Source organism: Acartia tonsa, chromosome 4 (assembly GCF_053477335.1).
Source record: "Acartia tonsa isolate MP-2025a chromosome 4, ASM5347733v1, whole genome shotgun sequence".
NCBI classification, from domain to species: Eukaryota; Metazoa; Arthropoda; class Copepoda; order Calanoida; family Acartiidae; genus Acartia; species Acartia tonsa.
The window spans coordinates 42,990,680-43,012,277 of NC_137263.1; the positions used below are offsets into that span (position 1 = coordinate 42,990,680).

Here is a 21,598-nt window from a genome sequence, read left to right on the forward strand (position 1 = left end):
ATGCTGTAGAGTTAGTACATCAGAACTTGAGCTTGCTAATATCCAGAATAATTCCACTGTGTGGGGATATTGAACAAAGAATAAGAAATATTGTATTTAGGAGACTATGCTGTAGAGTTAGTACATCAGAACTTGAGCTTGTTAATATCCAGAATAATTCCACTGTGTGGGGATATTGACAGGGGTGTATGGGATCCCCGGCTCAGGGGAGGGGGGGGGGGGAATAAAAAATAAGTGGTTGGAGGGAAAAAAAATGTAAAAATTAAGAAAACTGAAAACATTTTTTCCATTTCGCCCCCCTCCTTTGTTAAAAAAACTAAAAAAATGTGTGGTAGGAGGGATAAAATAAATAAAATATTTAAATATTTTTCTATTTCCCCCCCTTCTTTTTAAGAAAAATCTAGGGGGGAAAAAAAATAAAAAATTTTGTAGCAGGGGAAAAAAAATAAATCTTGTGCAGAATATACACACCTGGATATTGAACAAAGAACAAGAAATATTGTATTTAGGAGACTATGCTGTAGAGTTAGTACATCAGAACTTGAGCTTGTTAATATCCAGAATAATTCCACTGTGTGGGGATATTGAACAAAGAATAAGAAAACATGCTCTATCTATACTTCAGTCTGTTCTTACAAAGGTCGGTACTTGCTTTAATTAACTTAGAACTGTTTTTAAATTAATATATTATTTCTTTTTCATTTAAAGGTATTGTTCCTTGATAAGATATTTTTAAAAATTCGGATCTACTGCAGTTCATGGTAAAATATTGCTGGTAACGAATGCTTCCTGTTTCCTGGCAATATTAGAAGATTCCAGGATCTAGCATAACAAGAAATATTTCTGGAGCTACCAATGTTTAACTTTCCTAGTTGCTGGCAATTCATGCATATTCCTGGCCACTTGCATGTTTGAAATATTCCTGTTAAAAAGCAATATTTACCTTTTTAATTTCCATTTCCCTTTTATTAAACTTACCCCACAGTTTAAAGGTTGGACACCAAAAATTCCATACAAATGGGCACGATGTATACATGCACACCAGGAATTGAAGGGAAAGGGGAGGTGGTATAAAAGGATGAAAATATTACCTTTTGAATGAATATTAAAGAGACCACGATTTAGATTATTTAGATACGTTTTATATGTTAATTTAGTTAGGTTATGACAAACATTAAGTATAGCTAACAATTTGAAAATTAACTTTGTTCTAAAAGAATGCTTTAAGGTGTCTGAAAATATAATAAGTCAGTTATTGTTAAATATTATACAATCCTTTAAAGCATTAAGATCACAAAGTAAAATATTCATCACAATTTTTTATAGAAATGTACTGCAATTTAGCTAACAGTGTTCACATTAGAGGTCAGATAACAATTAACAGTAATCAATTGTAAACAAAGATCAGCTGATTATAAAGCATGGTACAGCTGGTGTGGGATTGCAGCGTAACTCATAATGTCGTCTTCTTGTGTAGAAATAATATTATGAATCAATAATTTAAACAAATATAATTTTTGTTACAGGTGGAGTTAGTATAAATATTGCAGAATTCTGTTACTTATAAACAGTATGATTAGAAATTTACTATTGGTTGGTTCATCAAGAAAATGGCTCGGAGTACAATAATAAAAATATAAAAAAAAACAGTCCAAGAACGCCCTGTCGCCCTTATACTGATATTAAACCTATATTATTTTACGTAATTTTCAAAAAGTTTATACATAAACAATTTTTTTCATACTGTCTTTTTTAAATCAATAGGTTTTAAGTTTTGTAATTCTCAGGTGTTCAAGTTTGTTGGTTTTACTGTGGAAATTCAGAGCCTCACTTAGAAAAAAAATCAGTTCACCAATATGATTTTAATTACTATATCTCCCCACTTTTCAATGTATTATAAAAATAAATAAGCGCGCCCAAATTTTGGCGCGAAAGTTGATTTTAAGATAGAAACAGTTAAATTTAAAGGTAAAGATCCTAAATCCTTCCCCCACCTCTATTAGGAATGCACATAAAATAATTGAAATCTCTGTCCCTTATTAGTTATTGCTGTTTACCCCTGAAGAAATTGTGAAAAAGGGTATGGGGTAAAAACTCCTGTAAGCCAGTAATCTTCTGTCATTGCTGGTAACTTGGAAAATTTGCAGATTGCCAGCTAACAGGAACCTAGGATTTAGGGGACTTTCCGTGCTGCTGGATCCAGGAATCTTGTAATATTGCCAGGAACCAGGAAGCATTCGTTACCTGCAATATTTTACCATAAACTGCACACGGTTGGACCCTCAGATGTCAAAACTTTATTTTAGTGTTTGGCCAAAATGACTTTGCAATTGTATCTGTAAGTACGTCTAATAACACCCTTTGCTATTTTTAAAATCCTAGAAAATTTTTTTTGCAAGAAAATTGCATAAATTCGCAACCTTTTTTAGAACCACTACATAACTCGAGTTTTAAAACTTTTTATATAAAATCCTTTTTACAAAAAATATCAATAATTACTTAAAATTAAACCTGAAAGAAAAAAAATCTCATTACGCGTGTTAATTTGCATGTTTTAGGTCTTTTTTTGAGGAAAGTATAACTTCCACATTTTTGACAATAATTATATTTTTTTAACATTTCAAAGTAAAATATAATAAAACTTAAACGATTTTTCTTGAATTATCAGTTGAAAATTTCATCAAACATGCAATTTAAGTGATGAAAATTTAATAAAATCATTTTTTGAATGTTTAGAATTACCAATTTTCTACATTTAAAACAAAATGTTAACAAAATTTAAAAACATTTTAACATATAACTTCAAAAATCAATAACATTTTATAAAAAGATGTTTCAAAAAATAAATCATTAAAAGGTATTAAAAGGCATTTCAAATTACTTAAAATTAAAACGAGAACATCTTTTTACACTGTATTCTGTGGAATAGAGTTTAAATGACATGATTAGTAAATGAAATATTTCCTAAACTCATTAAGCCTTTTTGTGACTATATTAAAAATAATTTATTTTGTTTCATATTGTTTTTTTATTCAAATATTTGACAAAATTTTCCCTACGTCAATAAAATAAAGTCAGTTTTTTACTGTTTCCAGGTTTTTCTTTATAATTATAACAATTAAATATAATATAAATCTTCATTATCTTTTATTTGAATTATCATACACATTAAAATGTAAAGTATAAGCTAGAATAGCACTTTTTTTAACAAATATTTTAATGACATTATATCAAAATAATTCCTCTTAAATATCACACAACATATGATTGGGAAGTATAGCCATTTCTTGGAGGTATAATATTTACAAAAATACCATTAATTCTGTTTTTATCAGAAGTTAAAAAAATTGAACAATTCTAAAACAATGGTTGGCTGTCTAGATATTGAGTACACTAAGACTACGGCTCTGTTCTATTGAAATAACGTTGCAAAAAGAGGGGTTCTGAAAGTAATCTACCTAATTATTTTTAAAGAACCAACAAGTACTGTCAGTATCTTTTTTCTTGTAATATAGCAGACAATCAAACATAGGCGTCCAAGGGGGGGGGTAATGGGCCATTTGGCACCCCCAAACGATTTTGGGGGTGCCGTAGGCACCCCCAAAATTTTGTGAACAATACCCCCCCCCAAAAAAAATTACCCCTACCTTGGGGGTGCCGTAGGCACCCCCAACGATTTTGAGGGGGGTATTTACCCCCCCCAAACCATTTTGGGGGGGTAAATACTCCCCCCAAAATAGAAAATCTCTAACAAAAAGAAATTTTTGCGCGCTTCGCGCGCATTTTTAATACTAAATTTTTTATAAAATTTAAATTACCCCCCCCAAAAATTTTACCCCGGGGGTAAATTTTGGGGGGGGTAAACAAATTTTACCCCTGCCAACAGATTTCAGGGGGGGTAATTACCCCCCCCAAGCAAATTTTACCCCCGGGGTAAAAATTTTGGGGGGGGTAAAAAAAATTTGCGGCGCGCTTCGCGCGCCATTTTACCCCCCCCAAAACCAAATTACCCCCCCCTTAAAAAAATTTTACCCCCCCCAAAATAAAAAGCTTGGACGCCCCTGCAATCAAATCATAACACAATTTTCATGATAAAATATTCAGGTTTCTACTTCACATTTTAAAAAATATACTGATCAATAAAATTTTCAAAATTCTACTTTGTACTAATTGAAAAAATATGTTGTAATTCTTATTTTAAAGTTACATTTTTATCCCTGACAAAATCATAGACGACTTTTAAAGGCATCTTATCTAAACTTTTTGAAGAAAAACTTAAAAACGTTAATTAAGTATTAAAACTATTTTCTTCGATTTTTCTGAAGTTATTATCGCATTCTATGGGTTTTTTATTATCATTTACTTATATCGAAAGTGCCAAACATTGTACCCTAACTTATTCATTTAATAAAAAATCAAGCGTGTGCAGTAGATCCAAAAATTCTATTTTTATCTACCTATTTTTATAGCGAAACTTCTCTATAATTCAATTTGTCTGTCAGTCCGTATGGCTTTTAGGGATATGAGATTTATTCACTGCTATTGAAGCTAGAACTCTGATTTTTCTTGTCTATTTAACATCTTCTATAGCAGTCCGATTGCTTTAACGCAGTTTTTTTAGCCGCTTAAATTTTTTTATTAACTAGCGGCTACGCCCCTAGAGGCCTCTAGTGGCACTTTAAATGTTTTTGTTTGTTAAAGTTAATTTTTTATGTACGATACCACCTTATTTGACGCTGAAGTCTCCCAGATTTTAAGAAAATTTTCAATTTTTTTGTCATTTCATTTAGGAGGGTGGTAGTACCCTCCCCCAAAATAGTTAAAAACCTTCCCAGGACATATGAGAATCTACCCTGTTAAGGAGAACCCGATCGGTTTAGCGGTTAGCGAGATCCTTCGGTACACACAGACAGACAAACATCCTTATAAGGATTTGCAGATATCTATTGTTATCTTCATGTTTCTCTTTCTATTTCTTCCTCTCTCTTAAAACCATTGAAACATTTCATTGATTCACTTTGTTCATTTGTCAATCCATGTTTTTCTTGTGTTGTTTTTTAGTTCAAATCCTTTTTAGGTTGATAGTGTGTTATTAGAGCCGCAGTACCCATTATTAACCGCCCATCTGTCCAGCTTTTTGACAAACATCCAGCCACAAATTCAGCGGGACGCGCTGCCGCTCGTCGACACTCTAACACTATCTGCACCAGACTACATAGCCGCCAATTATGGCCGCATCCTTCCCGACTGTATCCGCCAGATTGCATCGGATGATCAAACTGCAAATGCCAAGGCTAAGAGCACTCCCAAGAGTGCCCCTAAGAGCGGCGGCGGCGGCAGAAGTTCTGGAGTAACGAACAAAGTGGCGGATAACATCAGCGCCCTGGAATGGAGAATTAACGTGTTGAGTCGCGTCAATAAAATACTGACTTGTGTCTGTAAAAAATCAAAGAAACAAGAACAAGACAATGGCGAAGAAGTATCAACTATGGAATTTAAAGAAAATATGAATATTTCCTTAATACCCTCAGGAGAAATAATACATATGGCCAAACTAGATCTTCTGCAGAAATCTACCCAGGATCCTATTATAGATATAATCAAAAAGATCCTACCCTTGGTTATAGATTCCTGGATAGAGGCCACAAGCGGTGAACATGTTGGAACCCGTCGCAGTTTTCTACCCAAAGATGTCCATTCTTTGTTGACCAGCATTACTGGAATACTTAACAACCTTGTCAGGTATTCAGAAACATCCAGGAATTCTGACATTCAAATCTTCATCAGAGAAACATACTTTAAAGAATTGACTGCAAAATTATTCTCGCATCTCCCCTACAGTTCTGCCAATGGAAGGTGCAACAAAGAAAATTTACAGCTTTGCTCAATTATTCTAAGATTGTCACCGGTCATAACTACAGAAATAGTGGACAAAATTATCAGCATTCTTACGCAGACATTAAAAAATGAAGGACCCAACGATTTGGTTGTTTATAAAGAAATGCTTGAACACGAACATATTGACAAAGCAAAGAAGGTTGAGATTGGAAAGCTGTTGATTGAGAAGAGTCACATTTACACTATTGGCAGTAAAGAGTGGATACTGTGTTTTAGTATACTTGGCAGGTTCGAAGTCATTTTTTTATGATAGTTATTAAATCGCAACTTCTACCAGCACATATCTAAGCTACTTCATTTATTTTTCCACTTTTTCTCCTCATCATGTTTAATCTTCCCCCTTTTAGGACGGTGGGGGAGGGGGGGAGGAAATTAAAACTTTTTGGCAGCCGGAGAAAAAATTTATCTTATGCATAGGATCTTTATAAGATGTTATAGCTGTCTAGAATTTTTAAGTTACTAAATGTGCTTTACACTATGTTTACGGGATCTTGCCATAGATAGAGTCCCCCTTTATTATGGACTAGCAGCTGCGCCCATAGTTATAAAGGGGGGGGGGGGGATAGCAGAAATATAGCCTAAAGCACTTTAAGACTTAATGATAAACAAATAAAACCTTATACTGGGTTAAAAACCTTACTACTTATATCATAGGATTAAACAGAATACAACTTAAATATATTTAGGCTTGCAGAAAGTTATACTAGTCTGGATGAGTGGGTAGACACACTACCCCAAGTTTTAACGACCACGAAGACCAAGTTCGAGTCCCATATTGTGATGCAAATTATGCTGAACCTAGCAAAACAAAGAAATCCAACGTTTGTCCAGTCTTTTGATCGTAATCAACAAGCTGTTCAAGGTAGAATTGTATTTAAGTTCAGAGGTATGTTAACAGGGGTGTATAGGTATTCTGCACAAGATTTATTTTTTCCCCCGGCTACAAAATTTTTTATTCCATCCCCCCCCCCCCCCCCCCCCCCTAGTTTTTTCTCACCAAGTAGGGAGGAAAATGGAAAAATATCCAAAGAACTCTATATTTTATCCCTCCTACCACACATTTTTTTAGTTTTTTTCACCAAGGAGGGGGGGGGGGTAATGGAAAAAATGTTTTCAGTTTTCTTAATTTTTACATTTTTTTCCCCTCCAAGCACTTATTTTTTATTCCCCCCCCCCCCCCCTCAGCAGGGGATTCCATGTTGAATATACACCCCTGTATGTTAATAAAAGAAATATATTCCCATCTCACCAGAAATCTTAAGGGATAAGACAATAAAAGATGGACAGAATTAATCCTTTTTTAATATTAATATTATTGGTGGAAAAGCTTTAACACTTCCTGTTTGTACCACAAGTCAATACGAGCCAAGAATATCACATTTCCCCTATTGCGTTACGGACTGACGAACGGACAGACAAAGTTAATTATAAAGTAGCTTTGATTCTCTAAAAAACATTCTACTGGAAATATAAATTTTTAGATTGGTTGAAGAGCCTGGAAGAAAAAGATGACAAATCTGTCCGCCTTATGTCTTTTATACAACAAAATGCTGTTATTCAAATGTGTTAAACATAAAAACAAGTTTATGTATTTTTTAGAATAAAATATCTTCATTAATTTTGTTCATGAATTTATTATTTTTTTTCAGAATGCTTATTAACAATGTTTATAGATCATTGACGAGAAATGTTATCCAGCAACATAAATTATGGAACAAAAAATGTTTGAAATTTTGTTTTTCTACAAGTTCATGGCGCCAACAAAATACGAATGTTGATCAAAATATTTCTATTGCTGAAATTTTGGAAGATGATTCCAGGGATTAAAGATTTTAGGCATCAGATTAATTTTTAACAATTTCTCAGTATTAAAACCTAAGTCGTCATTGTAGAGTGAGAAACTTTTGCATAGACACGAGGGTAAGCTTAAGCATATGGCAGGTGTCCTAAATTAAGTTTTTTTTACAGGGGTGTATATTTTGCAAATTTGACCCTTCTAAGGGGGGGGGGGTAAAAAAAATAAAAATATGTGGTGGGGGGGGGGGGGGGGGAATGTAAAAATGAAGAGAAAATTAACATAAAAACTTAACACTGAAAACATTTTTTTTTCATTTTTCTTCCCATCTTGGTGAAAAAAAACTTAAAGAATATGTGAGAGGGGGTATAATAGGAATAAAATAAAGATGTCTGAAAATAGTTTTCCCTTTTTTCTCCTTCCTTGCTGGAAAAACTAGGAGGGGAAAATTTTTTTAAAAATTGCAGCATGGGAAAAAATGAATCTTGTGCAGAATATACACCCTTGTTTCTTATGAAGGTTGTTCTTCTTTAAATGTATGGACAAATAGCTTGTTACGTTTTGGAAATGCGTATGTCTTCATGTAAACTAAACAAACTTGTTAACCTGTGTTATTATACCAGAAGAGATGTTTAAAATAGTACCTGCTGCTGCTTTGTTTGGCACGTGACCCTAATAGTGGAAATGCCTACTATTACCAACTCATTACCATGCATGCACAGTTAGGTCTTGCAAACAAAGAGTTAGTTGGATATTACTTAACCTTAGAGTTAGAGTATCGCATCCCATAGGGCCATATCAAGCGGATGATGCTCTGGCTTCTATAGATGATTACAGGGGTGTATATTCTGCACAAAATTTATTTTTTTCCCCTGCTACAAAATTTTTTTATTTTTCTTCCCCCCCTAGTTTTTTCTCACCAAGTAGGGGGAAAATGGAAAAATATTTAAAGAACTCCATATTTTATTTATTTTATCCCTCCTACCACACATTTTTAAAAGTTTTTTTCACCAAGGAGGGGGGGAAATGGAAAAAATGTTTTCAGTTTTCTTAATTTTTACATTTTTTTTCCCTCCAACCACTTATTTTTTATCCCATGTAGAATATACTATACACCCCTGGATGATTACCTACTTAAAATCGATGGAGAATCCCGCCCCTACGAGATAAACAAACATGTTTCTATTTATTACACCATGGGCTGAAGATTACTATTTTTATTCCTTATTCTTTAATTGCCTGTAATTAGTGGTGGAGAAGCGGAAGAATATTTTTATCTGCGGAACAACTATGTTCATGTTTCACATGCTCAACCACAGGTAGGTATTTCAACAAATAATAAAAGTTCGAATTTTACTTGTTCAAGAAATTCGTCATAGTTGCGTTTTACATTTGTCAAATTTTTAAATCTTTGGCTTTAAGATTTTAAGTTCTATCAGATCTGGATCAGAATCAGTTCCGAACCATAATGAAAAATCAAGTATCGTATTGTGTTGTGAAAATTTTCCGATAAAAATAAAAGAGTCATCAGTACGTTTCGTTGGCCTCTAACCTTACAGAGCCAACTAACCAGAAAAAAATTCTATAATTTTTTATTTTATTATCAACGGAAATCATTTGGTTAGGTACCAAGTAGAAAAAAATGATGTCATGTTTTCAAATACCCAAAAATCCTATAAGACTAATCTGAAACATTCTTTATACACGAAATTATTCTTAATTTTTACAGGTTCTTGTCATACAGCCGTTTGTGCGAAAGTATAAAAGCAAAATCCGAACAAATGAAATTTTAACAGATCCCCAACTCATGTTGGACGAGTCCATTGCCCTGTGCAGAACCATGGACTGGAAAATAGTGGATAGTATGATTGTCGGCCTCAACTCTTTCTTTGCAGGAGAACTCTTTGGCTCCGGTAAAATGGAGGAAATTCAAGGAATTTGATGTATTCTTTTTTCATCTATAGATATGGAAATTCTTACCCCAAACTTTTAATACAATTTTTGCCATTGGTTAGCTTAAAGTTTTTTTATATTACAATTAAATAGGATTTAATTAACCAGACAATATAACAATCACCAAAATTTTTATCCAATAATTTCGATATGCGTATCAAGGAAGTAATGGCGTTTATGATAATTTAGCTGGTAGATTAAAATGTATTCTATTTTCCTATCCCTGGGAACCACTGAAAGGTTGAATTAGCATTGAATGTACAGTGTTCACATGAATAGGGATGGAATACAACCTAAGAAATTACTAGGTACCTAATGAAAAGAATATTGAAATACTCAGATATAATCAACAGAGACCAAAGAATCTCCTGTGTATTTATCAGCCTGTATGTATTAACGTACAGCCAGCGCCTGGCTCTGGAGGCCAAGCTGTCTGTACCTGTCATTGATAAATATGGTCTGGTCCTGCAGATTTTCTACCAGCATGCCAGGACAATGGAATCTAAACTTCAGGTATGGAATATGGAATTGAATATAGTAAAACACCAAAAATAAGAGCAATATAGATTCAAACGTAACTTCAAAGGGACTTGATAGATATGTAATTGATTTAATACCTACCTATTTAATTTTTCACTTTTAGGTTGCCCTAGCAGAATTACCATACATAAAACATCGACTTCAAACCGAGCATCACCAAGAACAAAAAATTAAACATTCCAAAGGAAATATTGGAGAAACTAAATTTGAAGTGCAGAATTATGTTCTCAAAATTCTTGAATCCAAGATGAAGAAAAAGATTGGTAAAATTGGGGAGCAACGGCAGAAGTTGCGGGAGTCTAAGTCACGTAGCAAGATTCCAACTGTTGCAGTCGTTGGCTACACTAATTGTGGAAAAACTTCGCTTATTAAAGCTCTCACAGGAAAGTGTTTGATGTTCAACTACACAAAGTAGATTCCTAAATTAATTTCAAAAGGTTTTGTTTTGAAGCGAATATTAGGTAATTATTTTAAGTAGCATCACTGCAAAGGAGAACTATGCCGCTACCGATTTAGCGAGATTCAAACAGACAGACACACACACACGAAGAGACATCCTGCTTGTTTTATATTAGGATTAAACACTTTACAGGCGAGCAGTCGCTGGAGCCGGAGGACAAACTATTTGCCACACTGGATGTCACCTGCCATAAAGGGGTGCTGCAAGATAACTTGGAGTGTCTGTTCATTGATACTGTTGGATTTATTAGTGATATTCCTACCAGATTGATTGCGTCATTTAGGTAAATTAATACATTGCTTTTGAAGGAATGTGTGTATTAGGTACGATGGTGCTTTTTCTCAAAATGTGTAGCAAGCAGTGAATTCTCCAGTCGTGTCCTAACCCTGCGGGCCTGCGGGCTACAGCAATAAACAAACAAAAAACTTACCCCCCTCCCCTTTTTTTACCAATTTATTTCAAAATAATGGAAGGAAGGTTCTGTGCTCTTAGAATGTTATGCCATGATAACGAGATTTTATCATCTAAATACCTATAATATTTTTATTTTGTATTAAAATAGATAAGTTTACTTAGCTTGTTTTTTTTGTGGAATGTATAAAATTATCATTTCTTGTCAGGGGTGTATATTCTACATGGGATCCCCGGCTCAGGGGGGGGGGGGAATAAAAAATTAGTGGTTGGAGGGAAAAAAAATGTAAAAATTAAGAAAACTGAAAACATTTTTTCCATTTCCCCCCCCCCCCCCCTCCTTGGTAAAAAAAATAAAAGAATGTGTGGTAGGAGGGTTAAAATAAATAAAATATAGAGTTCTTTAAATATTTTTCCATTTCCCCCCCTACTTGGTGAGAAAAAACTAGGGGGGGAAAAAAATAAAGAAATTTGTAGCCGGGGAAAAAAAAAATCTTGTGCAGAATATACACCCCTGTTTCTTGTTAAAAATTACCACCTTTGAAAATTATTGAATAAGTTAACCCCTCTTAACAAATAATACTTTTTCAGTGCAACATTAGAAGATGCTCTTCAAGCAGACCTTATCCTGCATGTTCGCGACCTTTCCCATCCAAACATAGTCATTCAAAACCTAGAAGTTCTATCCACATTTAAAAAGTTAAAATTTGTGCTTAATGACCAAAATTGTTTGACGGTCGGAAACAAGATTGATAGAACTGATATTGAAGTAATAAAGTCGGCTAAATCTGAGGGGATTCTTCCTATATCAGCCACAATGAATGTTGGTCTTGATTACCTCAGAGCCGATGTTAAAGAAAGACTAATGACAGCTAGAGATCTGGAGAAGGAAATATTAAAAGTTGGTACAGGTAGTGATATGATGCAGTGGCTGACCTCTCAGGTCACTCTGGTCAACATGGAGGCCTTTCAAGAGGATCCTAATTATTCATTATTAACAGTCATTTGGAGTAAAGAAATGAAGGGAAAATTTTATAATACATTCATAAAATAAATTTCAGATCTATAAAAAATGTAAACAATAAAAAAGTTTCCTGAGATATTTTGATATAGAATAATTATGGGGGGACCAAAAAATCGAAATGTTCAGCGGGGTTTTAGAGATTTTAAACGAGATATGAAAGCACAGAACAGCCTCAACCAAGAAACTAATGAAATGAAAGAAAAGGTTTGTTAGACTTCTTAAAATTGCTAGGAATTTTGATAATTTTACTTTAAAAATTTATCTTGTTTAAAACAAATATATTTACCTTATCGTTTTTTATGCTTTCCCTCAAAGTGACAAACGATCATAGAAATCCCCTATTTTTAAATAAATTATTGATTATGAGAGTTATTTTTGCCTTAGTTTTGTCTTGTTGGAGCCCCTAACCAGGGGTGTATAATTATATTCTACATGTGATCCCCTGCTCAGGAGAGGGGGAAAAAAATAAAAAATAAGTGGTTGGAGGGAAAAAAAATGTAAAAATTTAGAAACTGAAAACATTTTTTCCATTCCCCCCCCCCCTCCCTCCTTGGTGAAAAAAAAACTAAAGAAATGTGTGGTAGGAGGGATAAAATAAATAAAATATAGAGTTCTTTAAATATTTTTCCATTTTCCCCCCTACTTGGTGAGAAAAAACTAGGGGGGGGGGGGGGAATAAAAAAAATTGTAGTAGGGGAAAAAAAATAAATCTTGTGCATAATATACACCCCTGCCCCTAACTCTGCGGGGCCTATACCAGCGGTGCCATAAACATGCGCGGTTACAGACCAAGTTTTAAATATATCATGTGGTACCTTGAGATAATGATGACAGCATTCATTTTAGAAACCCCTTGAAGAGAAGCAAGCTTCAGGTTGGAGTCCTTCAGCATTTACAGCTTGGAAGCTTATCCTTTCCATCAGGTAAATAAACCAGGGATAAACATTTTTTAGAGTTACGATAAAAAAATCTACCTACAATACCGAGCCAATCGGCTTAAAATTGATATTAAAAAATTATAAATATTAATTTTATATTAAGATTTGCGGACAAGAACTGTGCTGCCAGCCGTCTGGCAGCTAGCTATCTTCAAAGTTACCCTGTTAAAACACTATAATATATCTATATTTATAATAGGATTGGATCAGCTGTTTGGTCATGTACATCAGATTGTGATGAGACGTACAACTACTAGGAATATCATATTATCAATATTTATTTTTATAATAGGATAGGATCAGCTGTTTGGTCAGGTATATCAGATTGTGATGAGACGTACAACTACTGGGAACCTACGCATCACCTTATCTATGGACAAGGCATGCAAACGTGGGAATATGATCCGAAGTAAGTATTCCATTTTTCAAATGATGTGCTTTAAAACATTTGTGATTGTAATAATGTGTTTTGTGTTTAGAATGTTAAGAATGCGTTAATATGTAAAAAGAAAATTATCGTGGTTTCCCGCCAAAATATTTTTAACCCTCACTAGCCGAATAAAGATAAATAACCCACCACAACTTGTTTCCAGGTATGCGCTGCGGTCCTATCTGTACCTGATGGTGCACGCCGTGCCGGGATGGATTTATACAAAAGTCTTTTCCCCGAATCCTGTTCAAGTTTTTTACTTCACAAGGTTTCTTCTAGCTTGTGTCTGCTCATCTTGTGAGGTTGGTATTTTGATTAAAGAGTCAGATAGCTAATTTGCAATTGCTTGAGTGAACTAGTCCTGACCATATTAAAATTTTGCCCTTAAATTTAGTTATCGCTGAAATCTTAAAACTAAATATCTTTTCTCAGATACCTACCTAGCCATTGTGTTATTTGATTTTTCTTCTTTTAATGACTAGATGAGCAAAAAAAATGCGTACCTTTTTAAAATTAAAATTGCGCGGCTTGTGTTAATAGTAGAAAAATGTTATGCATATCGTTAGAACCGCTATGAAGTCTATTTTTAGGTAATATAAAAACGATTCCTGTGCTACGCATAGTGCAGGAGCTATGTGTTAAAATGTCCCAACTGACTTAAAACTTGACTTGCGAGTACATTTTGAGACATTTTACCATCTGGCTCCTAAACTATGCGTAGCACAGGAACCGTTCTTATATTTCCAAAAAATACAGTTCATAGCGGTTCTAACGGTATGCGTAACATTTTTCTACTATTAACACAAGCTGCGCAATTTGAAATTAAAGAATGTAGGCATCTCTTTTTGCAAAATATCTTCTCTAATTTTTAGTTATATTTTAAAATTTACTCGCAAGTCAAGTTTTACATCAGTTGGGACATTTTAACACGTGGCTCCGTAACTACACGTAGCAGAGGAATCGTTCTTATATTTCCAAAAAATTGAGTTCAAAGCGGTTCTAACGATATGCATAACATTTTTCTACCATTAACACAAGCCGTGCAATTTGAATTTTATAAAGGTACGCATTTTTTTTGCTCACCCTTTATATTACCAACATCTTGGGGAACAAATACAAACTAAATTTTGATAAAGATGTTATTATTATTTTAGACCTATTTTTATCGGGGCGTTGTTGAAGAATTCGGAGTAAACGTTGGAAGGTTGACCTACGCGCTGTTGACCCTAAGTGCTGGAATGTTCAGCGCGAGCATAGCCTTCCTGCCCTCCACCACCTCCATGTACCTGACCTGCCTGGCCTACGGAGCCTGGTTCAATAGAAGCTATAAGCTAGCCATCTTTGCATCTGCCTTGTCTGCTTTGCTAAGTAAGTACTTTGTCATTGCAATACTACTCTATTCTTCTAACGTGTTTTCTGTAGTTGAATGGACTATGATATTTTATTTTCTCTTACTTTACTTACAAAGACAGTATTATTTTGGAAACTAAAGTATTTTTGTTCGCATACTAATTTTTTGTACATTTTTTCGAAAATAATATAGCCATGAGGCTGGGAACATTATCATTCAAACTAGCAGTGTCCAAACTTTTCCATCATTAATTTTTATCTACAGAAAGGGTAATTTTGTTTATCTTTTTTGTGGGTACTTAAATTTATCGTCTATTGGGCCTTTATGCAGTCTACCTTTAAAATGACTTCCTAAAATAATTTTTGAAAATGTAATATAGAAATAAACATCTACATTTTCAGGTTGGCCGTTTACTTGTATCTTGGCCGCTCCCATTGCCCTGGATATTCTTTACCGCGGCCGTACGAAGCTGTTTATCAGCTGGTCTTGTCTGTCTGCCCTGGTCATCCTTGTACCCATGGTCAGCTGTGATTCATTCTATTATGGAAAACCGGTGTTGCCAACTTTGAACATTGTTCTGTACAATGTGTTTACCAGCCACGGCCCTGACCTGTACGGCACAGAGCCATGGACCTATTATCTGTTCAATGGAGTGTTGAATTTTAACATAATGTTTCCGGCGGCCCTGATCTCTGTACCTGTGATATATTTGACTAGTCTTGTCCTGGGGGAGAGGTGTGTTCCAGCTTCTGGGACCAGGATTCCATTTTTTATTTCCCAGGTAAGGAAACTTTTAGAATTAAATACTGTGTAGAATACACTAACGTAATGGGATATTTAACTTAATTTTATCTAAAAAATGGCTTAGTGTTTCTATGCACATGATTTTCAGGGAAGATTTGTATATAAAAAAAATGATAGGTAGTTTCCTTTGAGTTTTATAGGTAATTTTTATACTTCTAGATAGGGTTTTAAAGTATGGCTCCGGATACTATTAATTTCCGATGATTTAAAACTTGTTAAAAGCCAAGTTAAAAAGCTATTCATCGTAATATAGAAAATTAAATAAGAAATATGACGAAATTAATCCGATGTGATAAATAACTAATTCCCTTAAGGTTCAGAAACGGTTTGTATTAAGCAAACATTAATCTAATTCTAAGCTGTGTTACCTAAAATTACCATTTTTAGCTTGGACTGTACCTCTGGCTGATAGTATTCTGGCTGCAGCCCCACAAAGAGGAAAGGTTCCTGTTCCCCATCTATCCGCTGATCCTGCTGGCGGCTGCACTGCTCCTGGACACGGTCCAGCGGCTTATTCATCTTCTCATCAAAGTCTTCAGCTCAAAACAGGTAGTTCGATATTTTGATCCCTCAACCGATGAGTTGAACACATAAATAATCCCAACCTCCCTTGTTTTTGCCTTTAAAAATGTGTTTCTAGTCCTTGCGTGGAGCTCCAATCCCTGTGGAGTTTCTCATATCCTTGCCTAACTCAACTTTTAGTAAACATGAAAAATATAATTTTTGAAAGAATTTATTATTACTTGGATCATACACCAGATTATAAATTGAAACTTGTAGCTGAATAAAATAACGATCCCCCTTACACTACTACACTACTACGATCCCACTTGCATTACTTCATCCCCTCCCCTGCTACTGGATGAACGAACTGGCCAATAAATAAGCAACCTTAATTTCCGACAATTTTTTCTCTATCATAATATCCACGTATATTCTACATCCATTAGGTATTATATGTTTGTTACAAAATTTCAATCATATAATATTTAGGTGTCCACAAAGTTAAAAGATTACTGCGGAAGTACATTCTGGTTTGTAGCCATTGTTCTCACTACATTTGGTTTATTGTCTGCTTCAAGAATTGTTGCGGTTTATCAGGTAAACATTTATTATGTAACAAGAATGACTACATCTGTAAGAGCGAAGGTTAACACTTAACACATTAGACAATCAGACCAATGTAAACTGATACGCTTACAGAATTATATCATATAATATATTGTTACAGGAATCTTTTTGTAAGGTTTGAAATCTATAGGACTTCTAAATATCTTGCTCTCAAAGAGTCCTTTAAAAATTAATTACGAGTTATCATTATTAATCAATCCTCCCCTTGTACCAGGGATATAGGGATGAGACAATGGATCTAAAATTAATTTGCATTGGCTATCTTGGACTTTGGGTACTAGTAATAATTCAACTTTTCCGGTCATCTAATTTTCAAATAAATGTTTTTTTTCTTCTTAGGACTCTTTGTCAATTATTATTTTCCTTAAATTTTCTGGATAAATATGGGTTCAAGGCCTTTTGGCGGATAAATTGCCAACCCATATTCCCTATATCCCTGTATTGTACTATGCCTTTAATGCGCAAAGTAAAAGTTTATTAAGTTGAGATTCAATATTATGCTCATAATTACAGGAAATTTAAAAATATTAGTTGCAAATATTGTTGTTTGAAAGTTGTAAAAGGATAGTTTCCGGAATAGTTTGCATTCTTAAACATTATTCATTAAAAATATTAAAGTTCTTTTTTCCTTATTTTAAAGCTTTGTTGTGTTTGATTAAAAAAAATCAAAGAGCTTAATGTAAAATTTAGAAATATTTCATAATTCATGAAATAGTTTGAGCAGGGGATTAATTTAAGTGGATCTATTGACGATGTTTATATCCCAAATGCATAGAAGCCTCGGATTTAAAGGGATAAGACAATGACTGATAATTTGATGTACATCCCCAATGATGATACAAAAAATTACCCTTATGTAAATTACAATTGGTTGAAACATTTGGACACTCAACTTTGTGAACCAACCAATCAAATTCCAATAAAAGTCCCCAAAGTTGTTAAGCCAATGAATAAGAAATTATTATTCTAAAACTAGGGACTAGTATAATAAACAGCTCAATGTCTCCTCCCTCCCTGAAAAAAAAGCTTTGTTATAAAATCATTGATTACCTAGTCTTTTAGGGTTTTTCATTACTCAGGTGAAACTTGAAGGAAAATGAATAATGGCGCTTCTAAAATTTCTGATAAAAAACATTAATGCATCTTTTTTTTCAGCATTACCAAGGAAGTATGAATACATGGTTGGAGGTGACACAATTAGACCATACAGACAGGACAACCAACATCTGTGTTGGCAAGGAGTGGTACAGGTAACCTATTTTAATAACGCATGGAGCTTTCCCTCAAAGTCCCTATCGAGCATTGTACTTCTCTTATTTTTCTCCCAACCCTGCCATGTTATTCCTGGTATTATTTAAGATTTTTGGCGCCGTTTCTCCACAATTCCACCTTAAGGCAGCAATAATGCCATCTCTCAGTGCTGAAACTCAATTTTTGCTCATCTTCTTTTGTGTTCCAAAAAGTGATACTTTTAATCTCTGATGCTTTTTATGCCAAAATAGTTAAACTTGTTGAAGGGGGGTGGTTAATATCCTCTAACAAACAATGGAGATCAATTTGTAATAAAAGGGCGTAGTAGTTTCAGTGGTAACACACTGAGCTACGGTGGTGTGAGTTCGAGTTCAATTCTCCATGTGTTGACTCGAATTTCTCTTCGCAATGATAATCACGCAACTTCCCCTGGTTGTGTAAGAAGGGGATTATTATTATTGAGTAAGTTTGGTTACTCAATAGTCACGACGTACTTAAAATCAGTGCAACCATTAACCCTAGCTCCTCTGCGGAGAGCATCATTCATTCTGCTGGTAACTTAATTTGGGACACCTGCATACTCGGTGACGGAGAGGTAATAAACAGTAGCTCCCATTATACAGCGGGTTAAGTACTTTAGCGTGGAGCTTGAGCTGGCCCTGGTGGCTTGTATACAAAAGTGTCTCGTCCTACTCCATGACTACTAATGTCCAAACACTAAGAAACTTTGGCTACACACATACACCTTATCTTGTAAGCTCCAACAAGCTAAATCAATGTATCATAATCTATCCTAATGTAAAAATATAAAGGTAAAGACAGCAAACGACTCCAACCTCCTTATTCTGAAATAAGTTAAAAAGTAACCTCCCCTCTTTTTTAAGATTTTGTAAAGATGTTTTTTTAAGGTTTCCGTCATCATTCTTGCTACCCGACACTTCCTACAAGCTTGGATTCTTACAATCTGACTTCAGGGGACAGCTACCAAAGTAAGTCCTAACTTTTGAGGGTAAATATAAAAAACAAGGATGACAACATGGATGGATTAATGGACATTCCATATAAGTTATATAGCAGATGTTCAGTGATCATAAAAAGATAGGAGAGCTAAGAAAGACAAACATAGTAGAAAATGACGAAACCTTTATAAGGAATATTTTATTTATTTTGTAGCTTGACCGACGGACCAAGCGATTTAAATACTTTATGCTAAGGGTATCCTAGAAGAAAAAAGTCAGCTATCTAATTATCTTAAAAAGCAGCAGAGAAAATCACATTTCCCTACTAGCATTATGGACTGAAGGACGGACAGACAAAGTAAATTTAATTATAGAGTCGGTCTGCTTATTACAGCTTTCTATTTGTAATAGTAGCCGATAAATTACGTTATCCTCATATTCGACAGGACAGACAGACGAACGGACAAAGTTAGCTATAAAGTAGCATCTTTCCTTACATAAGCAGTTACATTGTAATTTTGTAATTATAAAGACTTGACATATTTTAAGAGTTATAAAATTCTAGGTGCAAATATATTTTTATTAGTAGCGAAGCTACTCTATAATTTGAAATGTCCGTCTGTCCGTATGTCCGAATGTCTTAGTTTGGAGGAAACGTGATTTTCTCGGCTCCTATAAAAGATAAAAGGCTGAATTTTTTTTGACAACATTCCTATTATAAAGGAGCACAATTAACTATAAAAAATAAATAGCGATAGGACCACTTTCTAGCAGGTTTTAGGCTATTTTTGTACTTTTCACAATTTTCTCCATATCTTTGGTGTTTATGGTCCGATTTCCAAAATTTTTTCAGTTATAATATCAAAATTAAATTTCTTGTCGTTTCAAAAAAACAACTATGACGGTCAGACTGCCTTTAAGCAAGTTTTAGGCTATGTTTGTATTTTTACATTTTTCTTCATAACTTTGGTGTTTATAGCCCGATTTTAAAAATTTTTGTAGTTAAAAATATCAAAATTAGATTTCCCGTTGTGTTAAGCCAGTATGTAATTTACTTTGACCGACAGTCTGTTAGTCATAGTACTGAAATATAAATATTAAGAAATTAAAAACAAATGCTGAAAAGGTTTCGTGATTTCCTAATATACATGATTTTGACAACTAATCTTTATATTCTTATACATTTTTTTGTGCTTCGCTACTTATGGATGTTGTCATCCTTGTTGTTTATGATTTTGAGTAATTTGAATAAACATGTGAAGGTTATTAAATTGTCAACCAGAATATGTTAAATATTTCTACAGAAATTCAAATAGTTTACGTAATCTTTCTATACGGATCTTACGGGATATATAACAATGGAGATAAATCCCCAATGACGATACACAAAATTTCCCCTTAAAATTAAATTGTTGAAAAGTTTGGATAATGCTAGTTTTAACCAACAAATCAAGATGTATTTATAATGCCTAAACAGGGAGGAGTAGGTTGCGCTAAAAATCCGTAAAGGTGTGAGTTTTAAGGCTTAAAAATAGTAGTAGAATGATAATATTCACTAGAAATGTGTATTTCTTATTGCGAAAGTTAGACAAGGTCTCACCTGGTCTAGTTGTGTCTGTTGGTCTGAAAGTCTAAAATGAATAAAACACATTATGATATGTGAACGTTGAAAAGAACTATAGACAAAAAATATTTTTTTTTTAAGTTAACATAAATACCTATTTATCGTTTTACTTCTGTTTTTAACTTAAAACTCACAACCTTTATGGATTGTTAGCGCAACTTACTCCTCCCTTTGTAAATGAACTAGTAAGTGGTTCCAGTATAATTATCAGTCCAATGTTCCATCCTTCCCTGGTATTAATTAAAATGAGAAAATATATATTTTTAAAAGCGAAGCTTTTCTATAATTAGGGTCGGTCCGTCCGTCCGTACGTCCGAGATAGATAGCTTTTATTCGTTAATTTAGGCATGTTAGAATTGTCCTATCGATTTCAAACTTTGCATGATGATTCCTGTAGTAGTTAGGTACGATTTAGAAATCGTAGCAACTCTATAATCATTACCAGAATGTCCGTACGTCCATTTTAAATATGTTGATTTTTTTAATTTTTTAACAACAAATCTTTGTGATCTAATTATCCGTTTGATCTGATTTTTGGTATACTGATTCCTGGTACAACAAAGTACAATATTATAAGCGAAGCAACTCTATAATCAAGTCCTAAAAATGAAAGTATGTCCATAAACATTATCCTGTATCAAGCAGTTTTTCAACAAATTTACTTACAATTTTGCTTCGAATCTTATACATTTATATTCTGATTATTCAGTTCTGACACTATACAAGTGTTAATGTCTGTTTGTCCTACCATTTCAGTGCTTCGCTTTTATGGATGTTGTCATCCTTGTATTTCTTAAATTTAGGTATTATTCTGCCATGACCAACAGTACGATGCCAACAGCTTTATACCATAAAGATTTCAATGATCAAAATCTTGAAGAACCAACCAGATATATTGATCTACAGAACTGTCATTATATAGGTAAATTATTATTAGGTATTACTTATATTCTATAATTTATATCTGTCTGTCTGATATTCCGCCAATCAGTTTAGTTATTTGTTTATACTTACATTAAATATTCTTAA

The 21,598-nt window shown here is 33.9% G+C and overlaps 3 protein-coding genes across 3 annotated transcripts in view; all 3 read left to right on the forward strand.

Annotated features, from left to right (window-relative positions):
• Positions 1-7,549, forward strand: LOC145315475 (testis-expressed protein 10 homolog). The gene is made up of 6 exons (XM_080155458.1): positions 1-5; positions 101-164; positions 461-640; positions 5,078-6,126; positions 6,585-6,760; positions 7,380-7,549. Exons 1-6 carry the CDS (start codon positions 1-3, stop codon positions 7,466-7,468), a joined length of 1,563 nt encoding a protein of 520 aa, XP_080011584.1. The 3' UTR covers positions 7,469-7,549.
• On the forward strand, positions 7,518-12,119 carry LOC145317311 (putative GTP-binding protein 6). Its single transcript, XM_080158331.1, has 7 exons — positions 7,518-7,716; positions 8,941-9,012; positions 9,423-9,625; positions 9,985-10,159; positions 10,290-10,565; positions 10,775-10,929; positions 11,649-12,119. Exons 1-7 carry the CDS (start codon positions 7,525-7,527, stop codon positions 12,109-12,111), a joined length of 1,536 nt encoding a protein of 511 aa, XP_080014457.1. The 5' UTR covers positions 7,518-7,524; the 3' UTR covers positions 12,112-12,119.
• The window catches only part of Alg9 (alpha-1,2-mannosyltransferase Alg9), a 10,727-nt gene continuing 1,244 nt past the window's right edge, over positions 12,116-21,598 (forward strand). The window contains exons 1-11 of the mRNA XM_080158327.1: positions 12,116-12,285; positions 12,928-13,004; positions 13,312-13,428; positions 13,613-13,751; positions 14,604-14,817; positions 15,202-15,581; positions 15,992-16,153; positions 16,598-16,705; positions 17,891-17,985; positions 18,895-18,975; positions 21,373-21,491. Of these exons, the coding sequence (XP_080014453.1) occupies positions 12,178-12,285; positions 12,928-13,004; positions 13,312-13,428; positions 13,613-13,751; positions 14,604-14,817; positions 15,202-15,581; positions 15,992-16,153; positions 16,598-16,705; positions 17,891-17,985; positions 18,895-18,975; positions 21,373-21,491 (1,600 nt within the window). The 5' untranslated portion in view covers positions 12,116-12,177. The remainder of the gene's footprint in view (positions 12,286-12,927; positions 13,005-13,311; positions 13,429-13,612; positions 13,752-14,603; positions 14,818-15,201; positions 15,582-15,991; positions 16,154-16,597; positions 16,706-17,890; positions 17,986-18,894; positions 18,976-21,372; positions 21,492-21,598) is intronic.

Bases quoted from the DNA above. Each gene is read 5' to 3' on its own strand.
- LOC145315475 (XM_080155458.1), top strand. The intron at 165-460 runs GTGTGGGGATAT...AATCTTGTGCAG, and splicing joins ATATCCAGAATAATTCCACT to AATATACACACCTGGATATT. The intron at 6,127-6,584 runs GTTCGAAGTCAT...AAATATATTTAG, and splicing joins TGTTTTAGTATACTTGGCAG to GCTTGCAGAAAGTTATACTA.
- LOC145317311 (XM_080158331.1), top strand. From the start codon at position 7,525: ATGAATTTATTATTTTTTTTCAGAATGCTTATTAACAATGTTTATAGA. The intron at 7,717-8,940 runs AGGGATTAAAGA...TTGCCTGTAATT, and splicing joins AAATTTTGGAAGATGATTCC to AGTGGTGGAGAAGCGGAAGA. The intron at 10,160-10,289 runs GTATGGAATATG...TTTCACTTTTAG, and splicing joins CAATGGAATCTAAACTTCAG to GTTGCCCTAGCAGAATTACC.